This window comes from Chrysemys picta, chromosome 5 (genome assembly GCF_011386835.1).
Source record: "Chrysemys picta bellii isolate R12L10 chromosome 5, ASM1138683v2, whole genome shotgun sequence".
Taxonomy (NCBI): domain Eukaryota; kingdom Metazoa; phylum Chordata; order Testudines; family Emydidae; genus Chrysemys; species Chrysemys picta.
The window spans coordinates 46,131,027-46,150,830 of record NC_088795.1 but is presented as its reverse complement, the minus strand read 5'-3'; the positions used below and the strand labels follow the sequence as shown (position 1 = coordinate 46,150,830).

The following is a 19,804-nucleotide window of genomic DNA, read 5'->3' as shown; positions in this document are numbered from 1 at the left end:
TTTGAGTGGCCCCAGTAATATGCAATTAAAGTAAACAGGTTATTCAGAAATACAGCTTCCACCAGTGCTCTGCCTAGCTGCAGAGGCAGTGGTGCCATACAAGTGCTGACATCATGAGCAAAAAGTTCTGCTAGAAAGGGATCTCTCCCACCATTTTCAGACCAGCACCCAGTGCACTGTTAGTGAAAGACTGTTTCATTGTTGGCTGCTTATCCAGACCAGAAATCAGCATTACTAATGTCTTGGTAAACAAAAGGCAGTGATACAATAATGATGGAGCCACATGTTCTGCTTAGGAGAGTCATAGAATCATAGAATATCCGAGTTGGAAGGGACCTCAAGAGGTCATCTAGTCCAACCCCCTGCTCAAAGCAGGACCAATTCCCAGCTAAATCATCCCAGCCAGGGCTTTGTCAAGCCGGGCCTTAAAAACCTCCAAGGAAGGAGACTCCACCACCTCCCTAGGTAACGCATTCCAGTGTTTCACCACCCTCCTAGTGAAATAGTTTTTCCTGATATCCAACCTGGACCTCCCCCACTGCAACTTGAGACCATTGCTCCTTGTTCTGTCGTCTGCCACCACTGAGAACAGCGGAGCTCCATCCTCTTTGGAACCCCCCTTCAGGTAGTTGAAGGCTGCTATCAAATCCCCCCTCATTCTTCTCTTCTGGAGACTAAACAATCCCAGTTCCCTCAGCCGCTCCTCATAAGTCATGTGCTCCAGACCCCTAATCATTTTTGTTGCCCTCCGCTGGACTCTTTCCAATTTTTCCACATCCTTCTTGTAGTGTGGGGCCCAAAACTGGACACAGTATTCCAGATGAGGCCTCACCAATGTCGAATAAAGGGGAACGATCACGTCCCTCGATCTGCTGGCAATGCCCCTACTTATACAGCCCAAAATGCTGTTAGCCTTCTTGGCAACAAGAGCACACTGTTGACTCATATCCAGCTTCTCGTCCACTGTGACCCCTAGGTCCTTTTCTGCAGAACTGCTACCTAGCCATTCGGTCCCTAGTCTGTAGCAGTGCATGGGATTCTTCCGTCCTAAGTGCAGGACTCTGCACTTGTCCTTGTTGAACCTCATCAGGTTTTTTTCGGCCCAATCTTCTAATTTGTCTAGGTCCCTCTGTACCCGATCCCTACCCTCTAGTGTATCTACCACGCCTCCTAGTTTAGTGTCATCTGCAAACTTGCTGAGAGTGCAGTCCACACCATCCTCCAGATCATTAATAAAGATATTAAACAAAACTGGCCCCAGGACGGACCCTTGGGGCACTCCGCTTGAAACCGGCTGCCAACTAGACATGGAGCCATTGATCACTACCCGTTGAGCCCGACGATCTAGCCAGCTTTCTATCCACCTTACAGTCCATTCATCCAGCCCATACTTCTTTAACTTGCCGGCAAGAATACTGTGGGAGACCGTATCAAAAGCTTTGCTAAAGTCAAGGAATAACACATCCACTGCTTTCCCCTCATCCACAGAGCCAGTTATCTCATCATAGAAGGCAATTAGGTTAGTCAGGCACGACTTCCCCTTCATGAATCCATGCTGACTGTTCCTGATCACTTTCCTCTCCTCTAAATGTTTCATAATTGATTCCTTGAGGACCTGCTCCATGATTTTTCCAGGGACTGAGGTGAGGCTGACTGGCCTGTAGTTCCCCGGATCCTCCTTCTTCCCTGTCAAGTGTGGCAGGCTCTGGAGTCTGGATCAAAGAGTCTAAGCACACAGTCTGTTACTGTTTTGTTCACAAAGTTTATTGGTGCAGCATCAGGGACTGAAAGACCTGGGTTCCTGCTAGACCTGAGATTACTTTTAATATCAGGCCCCCGGTTGAGAAGATCTACAGTTCTAACACCTTGTCAGCCTCCCTCTCAGCCACTAGGACCTTGTCCTTGGCTTTGGTTCACAGTTACCTTTCTATTTCTGATTTGTCTCCAACCATTCAATGGAAATCTTGTATTTCAGCCTCACCCTCTCTCTCGCTGACATCCACTCCTGGTTGTCTTCCTTTATCTTAAATTTAACATGAAAAATTTAACTGCTTTCCTCTCAAGCCCTTCCTGCATTTTCCTTCACTGTTTAAACATCTTCCCTGTCAATAACTCAGTCTGTTAACTTGTGAGTAGTCTTTGATTCTTCTTTCTCCCATGCCCCCACATCAAGCTGTGTTTTTCTTTCTATTGTTTCTAAAAATCTGACCTTTATCATTCTGTACACCCTGCAAAAAAGTCTTGTCGCTCATCTCATATTTTAATTACTGTAATATCCTTTTTCACTGGCTTCCCTGACAGGCTACAGCAGAGCCCCCTGCAGCAGAGTCTAACCAGCTGTTAGCCCTGACAAAGGCTAACAGCTGGCTGGCTGGCATGCAATGGCTGCAGCTGGCCCAGCTGCAGGGAATGAATGGCAGAACAGCATGGAGCATGGGTCCACCACTGCCTGCATCACTCCACACAGAGGTGCCACTACTGCTCCCACTGGCATTCTCCTGCACCCACAGTTTTTTCTCCTCCTCGATGTCCGGTGTTAAGTCCCTACCGAACAGGGACAGTGCTCCACAAAATTAGGTCTGGCTTTAAACTGGATGAATGGCCTCCCTACCTGTGACACACAACTCACCCCCATAGGTGAAAAGAATAATGTCACATGACTGGCAGGTCATGTGACTATATCGGGTTTTCCAGGGCTACATGCGACAGAAGCCTGGGATTACTGTAGAAATCAAACTGGCTGAAGGAAAAGCCTCAGGAGGGAGTTTTGTTTCCTTTCAAACTCTTAATAATCTCAACTTCAAGAAGGAGGGTATTTGACACACAAATGTCTATGTGGAATTACTGAGGTGCTAAAGAGGGGGAAACTGAGGCAGTGGCAAGCCAGAGCCCGGACCGTATAAGCAATGCTGTGACATTTTAAAAATACCTACATATTGGCCTCTCTCTCTACTAACCACAGATATTTTGTTGATATATTAAGCTTCCTTTATTAATTGCCTGGTTCTTACTTTCTAACCCCTATTCATTGCCAACTACCCTCTCCTCAGTGTTCTCTGTATTTTTAAATTGCTGCTAAATTTCTCCCCTCTTAATCAGGAAGCCTGTTTCATTTTATTTTTTGAACTAAACTTGAAAATACCATTTTCCCATGTCTGACATACAGTGGCTTTTTGTGCATCCAGTAGATGCTTTTAAATCAACTCCCAATTTTTGTTCGCACTCCTGTTTCCGTTACAATGTTTGCTGCTACCAATTCATTTAATTAATTATAATGAACAGAACATTTTTGCCTTTGGAAAATTGATCCCCTTAAAGCACTATTTATATAGGTGCAGCTGGTAGCACTGTGTATTACTACGGTTGCCTAATACTTGCCACTATAAGACCGTTTTCACTTGCTTATAACTTTGCCAAACTTTTCCAACCTAGGCGTCTGCCTCAGGCTGATTTATTTGTTTTTGAAAATTTCTGCCAGAAAATTCAGCCATTTTTGAGAGCAAGGCTAGGGAAAGAACAGTTACTTATCATACAGTAGCTAGGTTCAAGATGTTTTGGCCACAAATTCCAGCTTGGTGTGCATGCACTGGATGTGTGTAAGCTCATATTTTTGAACAGCAGTCTCTTTTGGAGCCATGTCTGACCTGGAAGCCCTTGTAACTACCATAGCTGAGATTGTAAGAGTAGAGGTGCCTCAACTGCCTCTGTTTCGCTGCTGGTAAGAAACCCCATATGACAAAACTCCAAATTAGCAAGGACAGAGAGCAGGCTGTGGAATCTGTGTGGACAGCACATCTCAAAGAACCACCGTTAGCGTAAAGTAACCATTCTTTCTTCTGCAGGACAGCTGCGGAAGAGGCCAAGGGATGTGGTTGATAAAACTGTTCTCTTCCTTGGTGGCTCTGAAGAGTGTTGCTGTGCCTTGTGTCTATATAACGATTGCTATTGCTCTCATTTGTGTAGAAGCTGTCAAATACAACTCCAGCAAACAAAGGGTCACTTCTGCATCTTTTAATGAGCACAGGGCCTTCTTCGTGACACTATTAAGTGGTTTGTTGCTCTGAAAGGGTAAGCCCTATATGATCACATGGGATGCCAGACACTTACAGACAGGATGACCTCCTTTTTATCATGGCCATAGCCATGGTCTTTGTTGTATCTGATACATCCAGCACTGTTTGGAGTACTACTATAGCGGTAAACTGGCCTTCTGGTCTGAGATTTTAGCTCTTCCTAATATTCCTTGGGGAACTTGTCTACTATGGTCGACAACTCGTCCCATAATAAGAAGGCATACTTCAAAGTAAGTGCCTGATAATTAGCAACTCTTAGATTGAGACTGAGGAGTATACTTTTCAACCTAAAATGTTCAACTTGGAATTTCTCTCACAGGAGAAAGGTTTATGCTGTTGCTTTGATTTCTCGTGAAAGGCTTGGGTGGTTAAAAGTAGTATTCGTATCCCTTACACAGCACCTGGTATCTCCTATCTGCTCAACTGGAGGTCACACAGGTAGATGCAAGAATGTGGCATAATCGTCTTTTCCATTTCCAAAGGGCCTTCATTGAAGGGTAAAGCCATTCTTCCTGACAAAGGCTGCAGAATATTTAACTCATAATACAAGAAAAACATTAGTGGAAACATTGGATATCCAGTTAACCACCTTATCAGGTCTTGAAAAAAATGGTTACTCACCTTCTTGTAACTGTTGTTCTTCATGATGTGTTACTCATATCCATTCCAATTAGGTATCTGTGCACCACGTGCACAGTCGTCAGAAAGTTTTTCCCCTAGCAGCACCCGTCAGGTTGGCTGTGGAACCCCCTGCAGTGGCACCTCCATGGTGCTCAATATAAGACCCTGCTGACCCAGCGCCTCCTCAGGTCCTTCTTGCCGGCTACTCCGACAGAGGGGAAGGCGGGTGGTTTTGGAATGGATATGAGCAACACATCTCTAAGAACAACAGTTACGAGAAGGTCAGTAACCATTTTTTCTTCAAGTGCTTGCTCATAGATTCCAGTTAGGTGACTCCCAAGCCTTACCTCGCTGGTGGGGTTGGAGTTATGGAATCACAGACTGGAGCACTGGTCTGCCGAATGCCACATAGTCTCTAGCAGGCTGGAAAAAGTGTGCATGGAGGACCACATCACAGCTCTGCAGATCTCTTGGATCAGCACCGTCGAGGAGGCCTGCGCCCTTGTGGAATGGGCTGAGAGCTGGCACGTTGGCCAATTCGTAGCAGGTGCGGATGCAGGAGGTGGTCCACAATGAGATCCTCTGCGATGAAACCGCAAGACCTTTCATGCAGTCTGCCATCCGAAAATCGGACCAGCTATTCATGGCGAATGGCTTTGTGCATTCGATGTAAAAGGCAAGTGCCCGAAGGTCCAGTGAGTGAGTCTTTGTTCCCAGCTGCTCACATGAAGTTTAGGATAAAAAACAGGCAGGAAAATGTCCTGGTTGGAGTGAAATTGGGACACAACTTTTGGAATGAAAGCAGGGTGAAGTCTAAGCTGCACCTTGTCCTTAAAGAAAGCCGTGTAGGGAGGGTCAGAGATGAGGGTCTTAAGTTCTGAGACCCTCCTTGCCAAAGTAATGGCAACTAGAAAGGCAACCTTCCATGACAAGTACAGAAGCGAACAAGTTGCCAGCGGTTCAAATGGGGGCCCCATCAGTTTGGAAAGAACCAGGTTGAGGTCCCACCTGGGGATCGGCTGCCAAATCTGTGGGTACAGACACTCCAGATCTTTGAGGAAGTGACCATCCATGGGGTTGGTGAAGACAGAGCACCCTGCCATTCCCGGGTGGAATGCAGACATAACTGCTTAGAGGCCTGCAATGGCGGAGCACAGCTCTGAGAGCACTAGATTGCAAACCTTTTTGACTTAGCCAGATAGGTGGCCCTAGTGGAGGGCTTCCTGCTACCAAGCAGGACTTCCATAACAGACTCCGAGCACATGAGTTCCGTGGGGTTTAAGTCATGAAGATTCCAGGCTGTGAGGTGAAGAGACTGGAGGTCTGGGTGACGAAGGCAACTGTGGTCCTGGCTAATCAAGTCTGAAAGTAGCAGCAACGTGATCAGGGCGTCCAATGAAATTTCCAGGAGCATGGTGTACCAATGCTGGAAGGGCCATCCTGGTGTCAGCATTATGACCGTCGCCATCTCCCTGAGGATTTTGAGCAGGTCCTTGTGCACAAGCAGAAATGGTGGGAATGCATACAGCAACGGATCTGATCGGGGAGGAGAAAAGCGTCTGCAAGAGAGCCCTGGCTGTGGTTTTGAAAGGAGCAGAACTCTGGGCACTTCCTGTTGCTCCGAGTAGCGAACAGGCCGAAGTGAGGAGTTCCTCACCTCTCGAAAATGGTGTGAATGACATCCAGCTGGATGGACCACTTGTGGTTGTAGAAGGATCTGCTGAGGAGTCCACTAGCTTGTTCTGTGAGCCTGGGAGGTATGTCACCTCCAGGTGAATGGAATGGGCTATGCAGAACTCCCACAGCTGGAGGGATTCCTGACACAGGCAGGAGGAACGGGTCCCACCTTGCTTGTTTATATAAAACATTGCAGTTGTGTTGTCTGTCATGACTCCCACGCACTAACCCTGCAGGTGAGCCTGGAAGGTTTGGCACGCTAGCCATACAGCCCTCAACTCCTTGATGCTGATGTAGAGCGAGAGCTCGTGCTGGGACCAGAGGCCCTGCGTCTGAAGGTCCCCCAGCTGTGCGCCCCACCCCAACGCTGATGCGCCCATTACCAGGTATGGGGAGGACTGGGGCCTGTGGAAGGGGACTCCTTTGCACACGTCCTGCAGGTTGAGCCACCAGCCGAGAGACTGGAGGACCTGCGCCAGAAGGGGGACCACTAAGTCCAGACTGTTGCACCCCAAGGCAATGGCTGACACAAGCCAAGCCTGGAGAAGTCTGAGGTGCAACCTGGCATGCTGAACCACGCATGCGCACAATGCCAAATGACTGAAGCCTCAGGCAGCCCGGGCCGTGATGTTGGGATACAGTCTGAGGCCTTGTATGATCTCAGACATTGTTTGGAAACTGGCCTCCAACAGGAACGTCCTGGCCTGACCAGAGTCCATCACTGTCCTGATAAACTCTATCCTTTGCGTTGGCACCAGGGTTGACTTGCTCTCATTGAGAAGGCCCAGCCTGTCAATGGCATCCACCTGATCCCTGGAGTGCTCCTGCCTTCGATGAAGGAAGACTACCACAACCGATATACACTTGGTGAATACTCGGGGGGCTGTCAACAGGCCAAATGGAAGGACAGTGAATTGGTAATGGTTGTGGTTGACCACAAACCTGAGGAACCGACTGTACGCAGGACGTATAGATATGTGGAAGTACGCATCCTTGAGGTCGAGGGCGGTATATCAGTTTCCCGGATCCAGAGAAGGGATAATGGAGTTGAGGGAGACCATGCAAAACTTCAACTTTCTTATGAGTACGTTGAGGCCTCGCAGGTCTAGAATGAGACCTCCCTTGGCTTTGGGGATTAGGAAATAACAGGAGTAGAATCCCTTGCCCCTTAGCTCCTGAGGAACCTCCTCCACTGCCCCTCCGGCAAGAAGCGTCTGCAACTCCTGCGTGAAGAGATGCTTGTGAGAAGGGTCCCTGAAGAGGGATGGGAATGGGGGGGTGGGAGGGAGGGGAGGAGCAGAATTGCAGAGAATATCCCACTTCTACTGTGAGAAGAACCCAGATGATGTTATTTGGGAGCAAGCACGGTAGAAGTGAGATAGACGGTTCAGGAAGCAGGGATGAGGATCTGGCCCATTGGCTGGTACGTTGTCCCCAGGCACACCTTCAAAAGGCCTGCTTAGAGCCCAAGGAAGCGTGCACCTGGTCCTGGTTAGACGAGCACTGGGACAGCTTGCGCCTGCCATTCCTGCCACACTTCCTAGCTAAGTCCTGTCTAGGGCATGGCTGGTAGGGGTGCTGTGAGGGCTGACATTTGAAGTGTTTCTGCTGACTGGCTGGGGTATGCACCCCTAGCGACTTCAGCATAGTCCTAGAGTCTTTAAGGCTATGCAGCCTGGAGTCATACAAGAACGAGGGGAGCACCTGCGCAAGCAAGCCGCAGTTTCAACGACCATCACGGGTGGTAAGAAGGAACTGAGGAGGTGCTATGTTGGCAGAGTCATATATTGAGTGCCATGGAGGTGCCTTTCCAGGGGGCTCCACAGCCAACCTGACGGGTGCTGTTAGGGGAAAAACTTCCCCATGACTGTGCACGTGGTGCACACACCCTAAGCTCATCGGTGGAGGATGGAATTGGAAAAATAGTCGCCTAGTTGAGAGAAGCAAAAAATAGCTAGGGGTTGTTGTTGATCAGGGTAAGGTCATCTCAGCTGAACTCCTGCTCTCCTTACAGCAATTGATGATGTGCTAGGGCAGGCTCTCCTATAAAGCCAGCAGAGAGTATTTTCATTTTTGGCTCAAAAAGGCATGTGTGGAGTACATTCTGAAAAAGAGTAACTTAATATTTCCTATAGCAAAAGGAGGTAATTGCTAATTACAGCCATGTTTCAGTTCCCAAAATGATATATTTCCAAGGCAAAAAGCATGAACTCCTAAAGGCACAATACTTAGCCAAAATACAAATCAAGTTCTCTTGATGCCATTATCCATAAATAAGGCTATGTTTTAGTCACGGGTATTTTTAGTAAGAGTCCTGGACAGGTAACAGGCAGTAAACAAAAATTCATTGCCAGAGACCGGTCCATGACTTTTAATATATACCCCTGACTAAAACGTGGGGGGGAGGGGTGTGGCCCTGACGGCACAGCGCATGCTCGGGGGAGGGACGGGGGGAAGGGGAGGACTGGGGTTAGTGGAGCTGGGGCAGGTTCCCTACCCAGCTCCTGGGAAGCAGCGATCTCCAGCTCCTAGCTCCACATACTGCCTCTGCTCCGCCCCAAGCCCCAGTTCTGCAGCTTGCATTGGCTGGGAACTGCGGCCAATCGAAGCTGCGAGGGCTGTGGCAGCACATGGAGCTAGGAGCTTAAGGAGGGGAGTTCATGTCACCCTTCCAGGGAACCCCCCCAGGTAAGCACCGCCCCACACCCCAATCCCCAGTCCTGACCACCCCCCCCCCCCCCCGCCCCAAACTCCTGCTGCTGGGGGTAGAGGGGCCTGAGACTGCCCCAACAGCAGCCGGTGCGACTGGCCCAGGGGCTGTCCAAGCTGCTCAGGCAGCTTCCGGGCCAGCCGCATGGGCTGCTCCAGAAGTCACGGAAAGTCACGAAATCCATGACAAATATGGAGCCTTATCCATAAACTGTATCTAGCTTTAAATAACCCCTTTCTTAAAGGGAATTTTTTTAAAATACACATCAAGAATTTTGTGTTATCAAGGTACATGACAGTTTAGAGGAAGCTTATAATGGAATTATAAAGTATGCAAATATATATTGTACTCTTAAAAAATTAAGGGCTTACCTAAAAACTTTTTATTCAATATCCTATATCCTCTCCCACTTTCTAAACTTTGGGGGGGTGTGGGGGGTGTTATTTAATAAACAAACAGCATGCAAGTGCTCTTAACTGGGAAGTACTCAATTCAGTCTGTTACTCAGAACCACCGAACAAAATCAAAGTTAAAGTGGGAACACAATAGTGAATTAGCCAACAATTAAATTCCTGAATACTGGGTAAAATCTAAATTAAAGAAGTTAATTAAAACAGATTCCAGTTAATTCAGCTAATTTCCAGGCTATCCAAATTAGTTTCCATAGCCACAATTTTTTCCATACTGCCAAAGTTATGGTTTACTCTAGTATTGAAATCAGATATCTGAACAGATATCTTTACATTACTGTAGCCAGAAGCAATACAGTTGATGAAAGACCCAGATCTTTTAGGCTACTTCTGGCCTCAGCAAAATATTCATGCAGACGTCTACCCCAATGATCCACACTCCTAGCACAGCTAGCTGGAAAATGGATCTCAGTCAACACAAACATGAAGCCACAAATTCTGAAAGAAGAGAATTTACAAATTCCTCACTTTTTAAAATTACTGTGTGTATATAAATACAGATGAATAATAAATTTCAGTAGCACACAATAAGTCAATGGTACGCCCTCATGTGGAACAGTGTGTGCAGTACTGATCATCTCAAAAAGGATATTACAGAATCAGAAGGGTTTCAGAGAAAGGCCATTGATTTAGACAATGACAATTCTTGTATTCTTCATACCGTTCCTTGTGCATCTGGACACCTTATTTGCTTTTTTAATTATAGCTGAACACTGACTAAAGATCTTCATTGAGGGTTTTTTCTTATTATACCTTCCTCTGAATCATCTTGTGTTGGCCACTGTTGCAGACAGGATACTGGACTCGATGGAACACAGGAATTAACGTACCAGATCAGACCTATGTTCTTTTATTTAAGACTTCTAACGTGTCCTGAAAGCTATCCAAAATTTTAAAACCAGTTTTAGGCTTTGCATACCTTTAATTTCATGAAGGCTTGTTTCCCAGCTTGAACCCAGTAAGATAGGCAATGACAAGAGAGATGTTGCCTTTAATTTTTCCATGTCTTTACAAAATCCCTTTTAAGTTAAGTTTTATAGTGTCAGCGTTTTAGGGGAATTTTTAATAGGGTACAACTGCTCACATACACAGGACCCTCCCTACAGCAAGAGAAATTGTCTCAGACCCTGAACCAATTAAAAAGTTTAATCAATTTTATTAATCGTGCCAACAAAAGCTAGAACCACTTCAGCTGATATCGACTGGGATGGTTACAGCTGGCTTGCTAAATCAACAGCTGGCTTGCTAAATCAACAGCTGTTAGAACCTGCTGATAAGAAGGCTGGTATTGAACAGGACTCCAAGTAGATTAATTTGAATAGGAACAAGTTCACTCTTGTGTTTATCTAATGACAGGTTTTGTAGTAATGAGACAAACTCCTAGAATGCCAGAAAAGCTACTAGGTATGGAAAAATTGTTCATCTTCCAGCAGAGAAGAGCTGCTACTACCAATATAGGAACATTTGACAACACAGAGGAAACCACTGCACATGACAAAGATATATTGAAAAAGATCATGGAACTAACATATGCTGGTAACAATACCACTGATGGATACCTGGCACACTAGTGCTAAAAATATAATTTCAGCACACCTTCTTCATTACATTTATCCATACTAGGAACCCTACTGAGTTGGTTAGACAAACATTCTGGATTTAGAGTATTTAAAAGGAAGTGGCAACAATACTGTATAGTTTTTACTCAAGCTGTGCACCTTCATGTGCACTTGAAAGGCAGGTATGGTCTTGGGTACAAGTACTACAACATATGACCTTTTCAAACTTGTACTTTACTTACTGAAATAATAGCAAAGTAAATTACTGCTTGTTTTTTAAAAAGTTATTTTTAGTGCAACTGACTCTTTCGGGGAGACCTTCCGGTTAGATTTAGTGTGGAGTAATTGAGAGGCAAGGGCGAGGAAAGCACAAAGAATGAGAATATCAGAAAATCATGACTGACATGTACATACAAGTTTTGCCCAGAAAGTTGGCTACATTGTTCAATAACATACAGAAGACTATAAGCAATGTTTGTGGAAAAGAAAGTTATTTTGAGGGGTTATTTGTTTGAAGCTTTTAAAAAAAAAAAAAAAAACATTATTCCAACTGGGTGGAGAGGGGAAGATGATGCTACTATAGGTTTGTTTTTTCCTGTCTCCATTTGTGTTAAGGGGACTTTTATTCCCTGATAACAGAAGGAACGTAGAAAATTTCAGTTTTGATACAACTATATTTAATACGGTATTTTATTGATGTTTGAATAAAAATAAATGTTTTCTAAACTAAGTGAAATATTGTCTTACTGTAGGAAATAAGATATGCCACAAACACCAATAGCATTTTTACAAAAATGTGCCTCAAAGTGACAATTCTATGACAAATGCCCACAGGCAATATTGTAGATCTTAATGACTTCAGTAGATTATATGGAAGATTGTCTCTGCACCTTTAATCTTAAATTTCATTATCCAACCCATCTTTATAGCAAGGTGGATTAGATTTTTATAAACATTTAGATGAAAGAAATTTTCAAAGTGACAAAAAATGCTTCAAAAGAATTTTAACAAGACCATAGAATTTTAAAAAGATTAAAGTAAGGGCTAAAATCAGACCCTACCATTCTGGGAAATAACAGCAGAACAGTTATCTAATTCAGCATCTTTTCCAAATAACAGTTGCAGCATGTCCTGGGGCTGCCACAAGCCTACAACAGCTCACCCTGGGTGGGGGGAGGAGGGAGAAAAATCGATCTACATTACACAACTAAGTAGATGTACTTAGACCTACTAACCGCGCTGTCTTCACTGCGGTGAGTCGACTGCTGCTGCTCCCCTGTCGACTCAGTCTGTGCCTCTCGCGGCGGTGGAGTACAGGAGTTGATGGGAGAGCGCTTGGGAGTCGATTTATCGCGTCTAGACTAGACGCGATAAAATCGACTCCCCCTCCCCCCCGGATCGATCGCTGCCTGCCGTTACCTACTACTTCAGTTACCTACTATTTCCTTCAGTGTGTCTATCTGCCCTTAGGGTCAACATCCAAAAACTGTCACCCAGTGTGTTTTACACTGTAAGCAGCTTGAAGACAACTAAGAGCATGCAATTTTTTTTATTTTTATTATGCTATAAAATGGTGAATGATGTTTCTTATTTCCTAGTTTTTTTTCTTTTTTGGTTACTGTTTACAGTGTTGTAGCCATGCTGGTCCCAAGATATGAGAGAGACAAGATAGGTGAGGTGGTAACTTTTATTGGGCCAACTGCTGTGGGTGGAAGGGACAAGCTTTTAGGCTAGCCTACACAGAGCTCTTCCTCAGGTGAACTGAAGATTTCTGTGAAGCTTGAAGCTTGTCCCTTACACCCACAGCAGTTAGTCCAATAAAAGTTGTTACCTCACCTAGCTTGTGTGTGTCTCTTTTTTTTTTTTTTTTTTTTTTTACTGGTGATTTGTCTCTAGCTCAAATTCCACTGAAGTGCACAAAAACAGTCAAACTTTATTAAATAACGTTATCTTAAAAGTGATGAATACATAAGAAAAAAGTTTATCAAACTATGTTTTGTTTTTAAAACGGAGTAAAATTAAACAAAGACTGTACAGTATACTCCTGATTATCTGAATAGCATGAGAGAGAGAGAAAGATTGTATTTGGATAACAGGGAGTTCAGATTTGGAGAAGGCAGGAGCCATTCAACAACAGAGTGGCCTCCCCCACAGCTGGGGGTCCTGTCCTCCTCCTCATAGTCCTGGCCACGGGATCTCTGATCTGCCAGCTCACTCACTCCCATGACAGTGAGGCTGCAGAGGACTTCTTTACACTGCACAGAGCCAGTGACACCCAACCCCAGAAGGGGCAAGATGTGGGGCAGAGCAAAGATCCCCGGACGGAACTCTGCCCTGTCAGGAGGATTGCAGTCTTCCCTTAATCTTGCACCTGCAAGGATCAGGTGTCATGAGCCCTTCAACAGCCCAGGGAGCCCTCTGCAGCTCAACCATTTCCTGCACTGCCACATAAGCCATTCAACTTATTACATATATATGTAGTTAATTAACTGAACTGATAGTTTCTGGTCACCATGTCCTTCAAGTTTTTAGGACTAGAAAGGTTCTCATACTTAGGGTTTGTCTACACTGGCACTTTACAGCGCTGCAACTTTCTCACTCAGGGGAGTGAAAAAACAGCTGCAAGTTTCAGCGCTGTAAAGTGCCAGTGTAGCCATTGCCACAGCACTGGTAGCTACTCCCCTCGTGGGGGTGGGGTTTTTTTATAGCGCTGGGAGAGCTCTCTCCCAGTGTTATGCGGTGACTACACAAGCCAGGTTAAAGTGCTGCCACCAGGGAAGACGTGTCCTCAGTTTTTATTCTGAGACTGAAAGAACACAAGTTTTCTTGCTTTTTTCCATCTCTCAACTTTGAATGAACTAGTCACTAAAAAAATTGAAAAGAAAATATTGTCTCTGAACCTGAAAAAGAGGGTACTGTTATCAAATGCTGGTTCAGCACTTCAACAAACTCAGGTTCTAGGTGCTTAGCCAGTAACTTCCACCAGCTTAGTGGCTTGACTCTCTTTAAAAATTGGCAGCAAACACGTACTAATATTTTTTAAATTTAATTTAAACTATTTTGATAAATTAGAGAGAGTTTAGGCTTTAACATATCTTGTCAATTTCAAATTTAGTTTTCAACTGTTTATATTCAAAAACTAAACCTGTATAGAAGTTAAACAAAAAAATCCTATTTAAATTTAAAAAATCAGATTTTTGATATTTTAAGAACAATCGATTTTTATCCACCCTGCCTACTGTATCAGAGTCACAAATCAGAAGTCAACAAAAACAACAGCACACAAAACTATATGTTGAAGAACTGAAACCTGTACCTGAGAATAGGTAAATCATGGGACTATTTTAAATCCCTTTAAGGTTGGGAAACTGTCAAGGTGATGTCCCCTGATAACTCTGGAGTTTAAAAACCATAAACTAAAGCTAAGTTGTTCTAACACCCAATGAACTCAAGGGTTCATGCCAACAGAAGTGTCTTGTATTAGTTATACCAGTGGAACAAGTGAAAGCTATTCAGATTGCTAGACAGACCCTCATTTACTAAATACAGCCAGAAAACTCAATATTGCTAGAGCACAATATAGTTTTTAAGAAATTACTTTTATAAAGTGCTCACTTGCATGAGAAACACAAAACCCACTTTATAACAATTAAGAACATAGCTATTCAAAAGTAATTACAGTGAACTGGTTCTGCTACAGAAACAATCAAATGAGTTATTCAGAAATGCATAGCAGTAAGACAAATAGAATACAACATAAAACAGAATGAAGTGTTCCATAATACAAGTTAACTCTACGAAGCACAAAGCCAAAACGTTTTAAACCACTTGAGAAGCACAGATATTCAATATAGTTACTTTGTGAAGTGTTTTTACTGCTTTCATAAGCTATTTTCAAACAATTAACCAGTGAATCATTGGTGACCCAGGCAGTTATACAAAACTTTTGAACAGTCAGAACTTATCAGCTGGATTTCTTCCTTCATGCCAAATTTACAGAAGAGGAAATATCCTATTGAAAAGTTTTAGTGGTTTTCTATGAGCACGAAGTGGGAGTAGTTTTATGTAATAAATTCCATGGTAGAAAACAATAAGTCACTGCAACCATTTTATAAGGGTTGCATTAGATTTTTAGGTGTTCTATGGATCACCAAAATCTCCAGACACAAAACCAATTATTGCAATAACTATATTACCAATGACTATATTAAACTAGATAACACAAGAGAAAAGCTATTTTCGTCACTGCCATAGCTGACATTTTAACAAACTAAAATGTTCAAGATTATTTTCTATAGCGCCATTCATGTGTTGACAGAACTTCGTGTCAAGCAGAAGCTCGCTGTGGCTCCAGGTGAGGGCAAGAATCTAGCAATACGGAACAAACTGCAGATCAAGGCCTAAGATACCTGAATTTCCAAAAATCACTATAGTGAATAATTCCAATAGCTTTTTTTTTTTAATGGCAATTTTCCGCCAAGACATTAAGCAAACTCCCATTAAGAACAAGCCATGAGAGAGTCACAAATTAATTTTTACAACTAAGGGATCATCATACAAGAATGGTTTAATGTGAAATTACGGATAACTGATATATATGTTATGCTATTGCAATTATTTTTACCTGTTATGACAGGATCAATATCTTACTTGAAAATAAAACTTCAGCTTTCTTAGCATTTATTTTCTTGTAGTAGCAGACCAACTTCCTTTCCCTAGACTCCCCAAACATGTTCCTATTTCAATAGCATTGGGTCAAATTCAGCCCTGACACAAATAGATGCCATGCCATTTAATTTCCAGAACTGAATCTGGTCCAACATCTTTTCACTTTCTGATGTAATTATCATTGCAAAGATAAGGTAACTTTTCAACCATCTGTATCTATACAACTTTCGGCCAAGATGTACTAGGTAAACAAGGTTGGGCCAGGCCATTACTTTGATGGGAGACCGTTTTATATTTTATCAGATTGCTTCTGGTTATTGTTTCACATCTCACCCTAATCCTTAACATCAGTGACAATTTTAAAATAAATAAGCTTGATTTGGCTAATTACATTCTGCCCACATAAAAGTTACATCTGTAGTTGCAACTGGAAAAGAAATTAGTTTCTTGACCTAAACTGCTGTATGGTACTGCTGATTTTAATCTTACAAGGGGATTAATGGTGGATGAAGTGAGATTTACACATAGCAATATACAGTGGCATCCTGTGAAGTCTTCACATTTGCTTTTGCAAGTAAATGTTACTATAGTATTCCCTATATTAAATAAGCTATACACTGGAAAAGCTGTTCCAAACCTGCAACTCAGAATGACATTAATTTGAGGGGCAGTGATGTTACACTTCAATTATTTTATTTTTGCATATTATTTTAAATGGGAAAGTAAACACTTCATGGAAACAAATTTTTTTGTATTTGTACAGAATCTACCTCAACAGTACCCCAATTCTAACTAGGGCCCTAGAGCACTACCACAATAAAAATAAGACGTTTCCTTGGTGCCGTACCAGTATTGTTACTGGCGAAGCCAGTGAGGAAATTGAGTGACTGACAGATTCCCTCCAGTGTGTGTCCCCTATTGAAAATTCCAGGGGAAGTGGGCGGGTGTAAGCCCACCCACGGCTAAAAGACCCTCCCCCAGCCTTTGGGGAGGACCCACTGAGACCAGGAACTAAACTGATTACGGGGGACAACAAAAAAGAAAACAAGGGCATGTGTGAAGGTCATAGGTCAAAAAGAGAGAACTTAAAGGGGACACTGAGCAGAGAACCCCAGACAGCGCCCACTGCCCCTTGAAGGTGTCAAGGGAGCCAGCGGATGCCGCCCAGAGGAACTCCACCCAGATGCGTGAACGGAGGGAGGACTGGAAATAGGCCCCCCAGTCGCAAAGAACCCCCTCAGCCAACCTTCTCTCCCTGGTGTTATAGATGGCCACAGCCAGGAGGAGGCTGACGAGGAGGCCCCGCGATTTCGTGTGGCCACGGATAGGGTGTGCGTAAATGAGAAGATGGGGGAGAGAAGTGCAGCCAAAAACTTAATAAAAGATTGAGGAGCTGGAATAGGAGCTGTAACCTACCACACTCCAGATAAACGTGCACCAGGGTCTCCCTCACGCCACAGAAGGGATAGGCATTAGGGACAGGTGAAATGCGACAAGTACACACCGGTGCTCACGGCCAACCAATATCCCGGGTGTGTGTGGCGCATATTTGTAAGGTTTGTACATAAATAGGAAAAATTGGGAATCTGCATAAAAGAAAGAACAGACTAAAAGGCAGAGAAGAAATTATGTCCAACAATCTTCAATGAGTGCCTACAAGTTTGATGTTTAAACTTGGGCAAAGGTTTCAGTTTTTGAGACCAGAGATATTTGCTAATTAGTCCACTGTTAGGTTCAGAAACAGCTTCTCCCTATATGTGTATTTGACCACAATGTTTGTACAGTCCCCTTTTTCATCTTTTTTCACACAGCAGAAATGGAGAACACACTTATTAAAAAAAAAAAAAAACTTAAATTGCAGTTGTAAGACAACAAAAAATTGGCAGGGGGATTCAGGGACAAGCGCTGTACCTGAAATCAGTCCAGTGTCAAAAATTTCAAGTTGAAATAGAGATCTGTTTAATGTCAGTGGTTTGCATCTGGCCCAAGATGATACTGACTGAAAACTCCTATCCTTTGAAAGATGGCAGTTTATGGTAAACAAGTTTGTAATTTCAATCCAGTTCCCTTGCTAGCAATCTGCACACAGAAATCAAATACTCTATAGTGACTAAGACTGAAATAACTTTATATCTACAGACAGGGAGCCCCTACACCTTAAAGAAATAGGCACATTTATCAGGAAACTTGCATTGCAACAGTCTGCACTATACACTGTGCTACCAATGAACAGTTGAAATCCCCAAAACTACCGAGTCAATTGCTTTCATTAATATTTACATTTAAAACTAATTTTTAAAACTTTAAACTTGAACCATGGATTTTATCAGGTGCTTTATCATGTAATTATATAAAAATGATCTACAAAAGTCAATTGGGTTACTATTTGTTAAAAAAGAGAAATGAAGTAAAAACATTACAATATTTATTTTGCTACTGCTACATCTCAGAAATCCCCAAATCTTGCAACTAGCACTTTCAAAGCTGTGTCATAATCTATCTCCTAGCTGGTAAAGGAGGAGCTACCTGAAATTCACAAAAAGTATTTACTCAGTGTAAACAGTAGTACTGAATCTACTACCATCAGCTCCATACCATAATTAACTTTGAGAGTAACTCTTTTCTAACTAAGTAACTTTTCATTCACTGCAAAAATACTTAATAACCAGAGTAAATACCGGTGTCTAGTTTAAAATCTAAATTTATTAAGAAATTTATGGGTTACAAGGAATTATGGGTAATATCCTTCCAAACTTATTTCGTTTAAAATACTTAGCACTGACTTTGGAACCACTAAAATTTCTAAACAAAGATCCTCCAGAGTTTGGGAATTTGCAAAAGGGAAACTAAAGCGCGAAGAAATTAAATATTAAAGGTTTCAAACAATCAGAACAGGATTAAATTACGGGCAAACCACTTGAGTTCACTCACGCAGTCACCCACATGGTTTGCATAAACTCAGGAATAAAAAGACATTATCCTGTTTTAAACCTCAATTTGGTTGTTCGGCCCAGCAAACTGTAATACGACTACAAATCCACTCTCTTAAATGCCCACCTCCCTCCCTGCCCAGAGTAAAAGGACGGGGACAGACCACACCTCTCCACGCTCATTTTCCTAATCTGTCCATGCATGTAAAATAAGTGTGTGTGAACGCGTCGACGACTCTTGGAAACAAATACCTTGGCCTGACACACGCCGAGGCGCCGGCGATTTAAGGCAACCGCTGCTACGTTGTACAGCAAAGGGACAGTGTGTTTAAAAAAAAACAGTTCCCAACCCGGACAGATTCAGCCAGCGGCAGCGAAACTATTTTCCCGTCGGACTCTGGGAGCGGCTCTCCCAGCTAGTCCTCCCCAACCCCGCCCGGCTCCCTTCCCCCCGCCCCACACCTGAGTCCGGCAGGACGAGCTGGGTGTCCGCTGCTGCCGGGGACGGGCTGTTGGGGATAGGTTTTCTCCTGATCCAGGGGTTTTCCTTAGGCAGGGGGGCCTCCACCACCTGCCGCCGTTTCTCGTCCTGCCCTGGGGGATCCGCCTCTCGGCTACCGCTGCTCTCCCCGGTTTCATCCACCTGCGGCAGCACCTGGCTGGGCTCCGGCAGCTCCTGTCCCGTCTCCACCAACTCCCGGGAGCGAGTCTGTCCCGAGCCCCCGCCAACCTGCTGCTCCGGGGGCGCTACGGACACTCGGGCGGCTGCGGACATGCCGAGGGGCCGGGCCGCTGCCGGCCCCCCAGGCTCCAACGGGGATGAGGCGGTAGCTGCGCGGCTCAGGCGTGGTGACGGACCGACTGCGCTGGGGAGCCGTCTTCTCCGCTCGGCGCCGCCCGCCGGCCCCGTCAGGTCCCCCGGGGTGGGAAGGGATCGCTGTCAGCCTTCCCCGCCCCCCCAGCCCGGCCCGCGGCCGGCGTCGCTCATTCACCGCGGATGGTTCAACTGCCACGCTCCGCTCCCCGCCTGATACTGAACCGCGGGGCGGGGGGCGTCTCTGCCGCTCCCTCCTCCCGGCCCGGCTGTTCCCTTACA

General features: G+C 44.4%; 1 protein-coding gene across 7 annotated transcripts in view; it reads right to left on the bottom strand.

Annotated features, from left to right (window-relative positions):
• Positions 1-19,804, bottom strand: part of LARP1B (La ribonucleoprotein 1B) — a 108,598-nt gene that overhangs the window by 88,141 nt on the left and 653 nt on the right. For 2 of the 7 annotated variants that reach the window (XM_065597678.1, XM_005282756.5), the window contains exon 1: positions 19,171-19,801. The exons of 1 other annotated variant lie outside the window; for it this stretch is intronic. In XM_065597678.1, coding sequence (XP_065453750.1) covers positions 19,171-19,483 — 313 coding nt within the window. In that variant the 5' untranslated portion in view covers positions 19,484-19,801. Of the gene's footprint in view, positions 1-18,960; positions 19,012-19,170; positions 19,802-19,804 lie in introns of those variants that run through there. 4 more of the 7 variants (XM_065597682.1, XM_065597681.1, XM_065597680.1 and 1 more) reach the window with 4 other exon arrangements.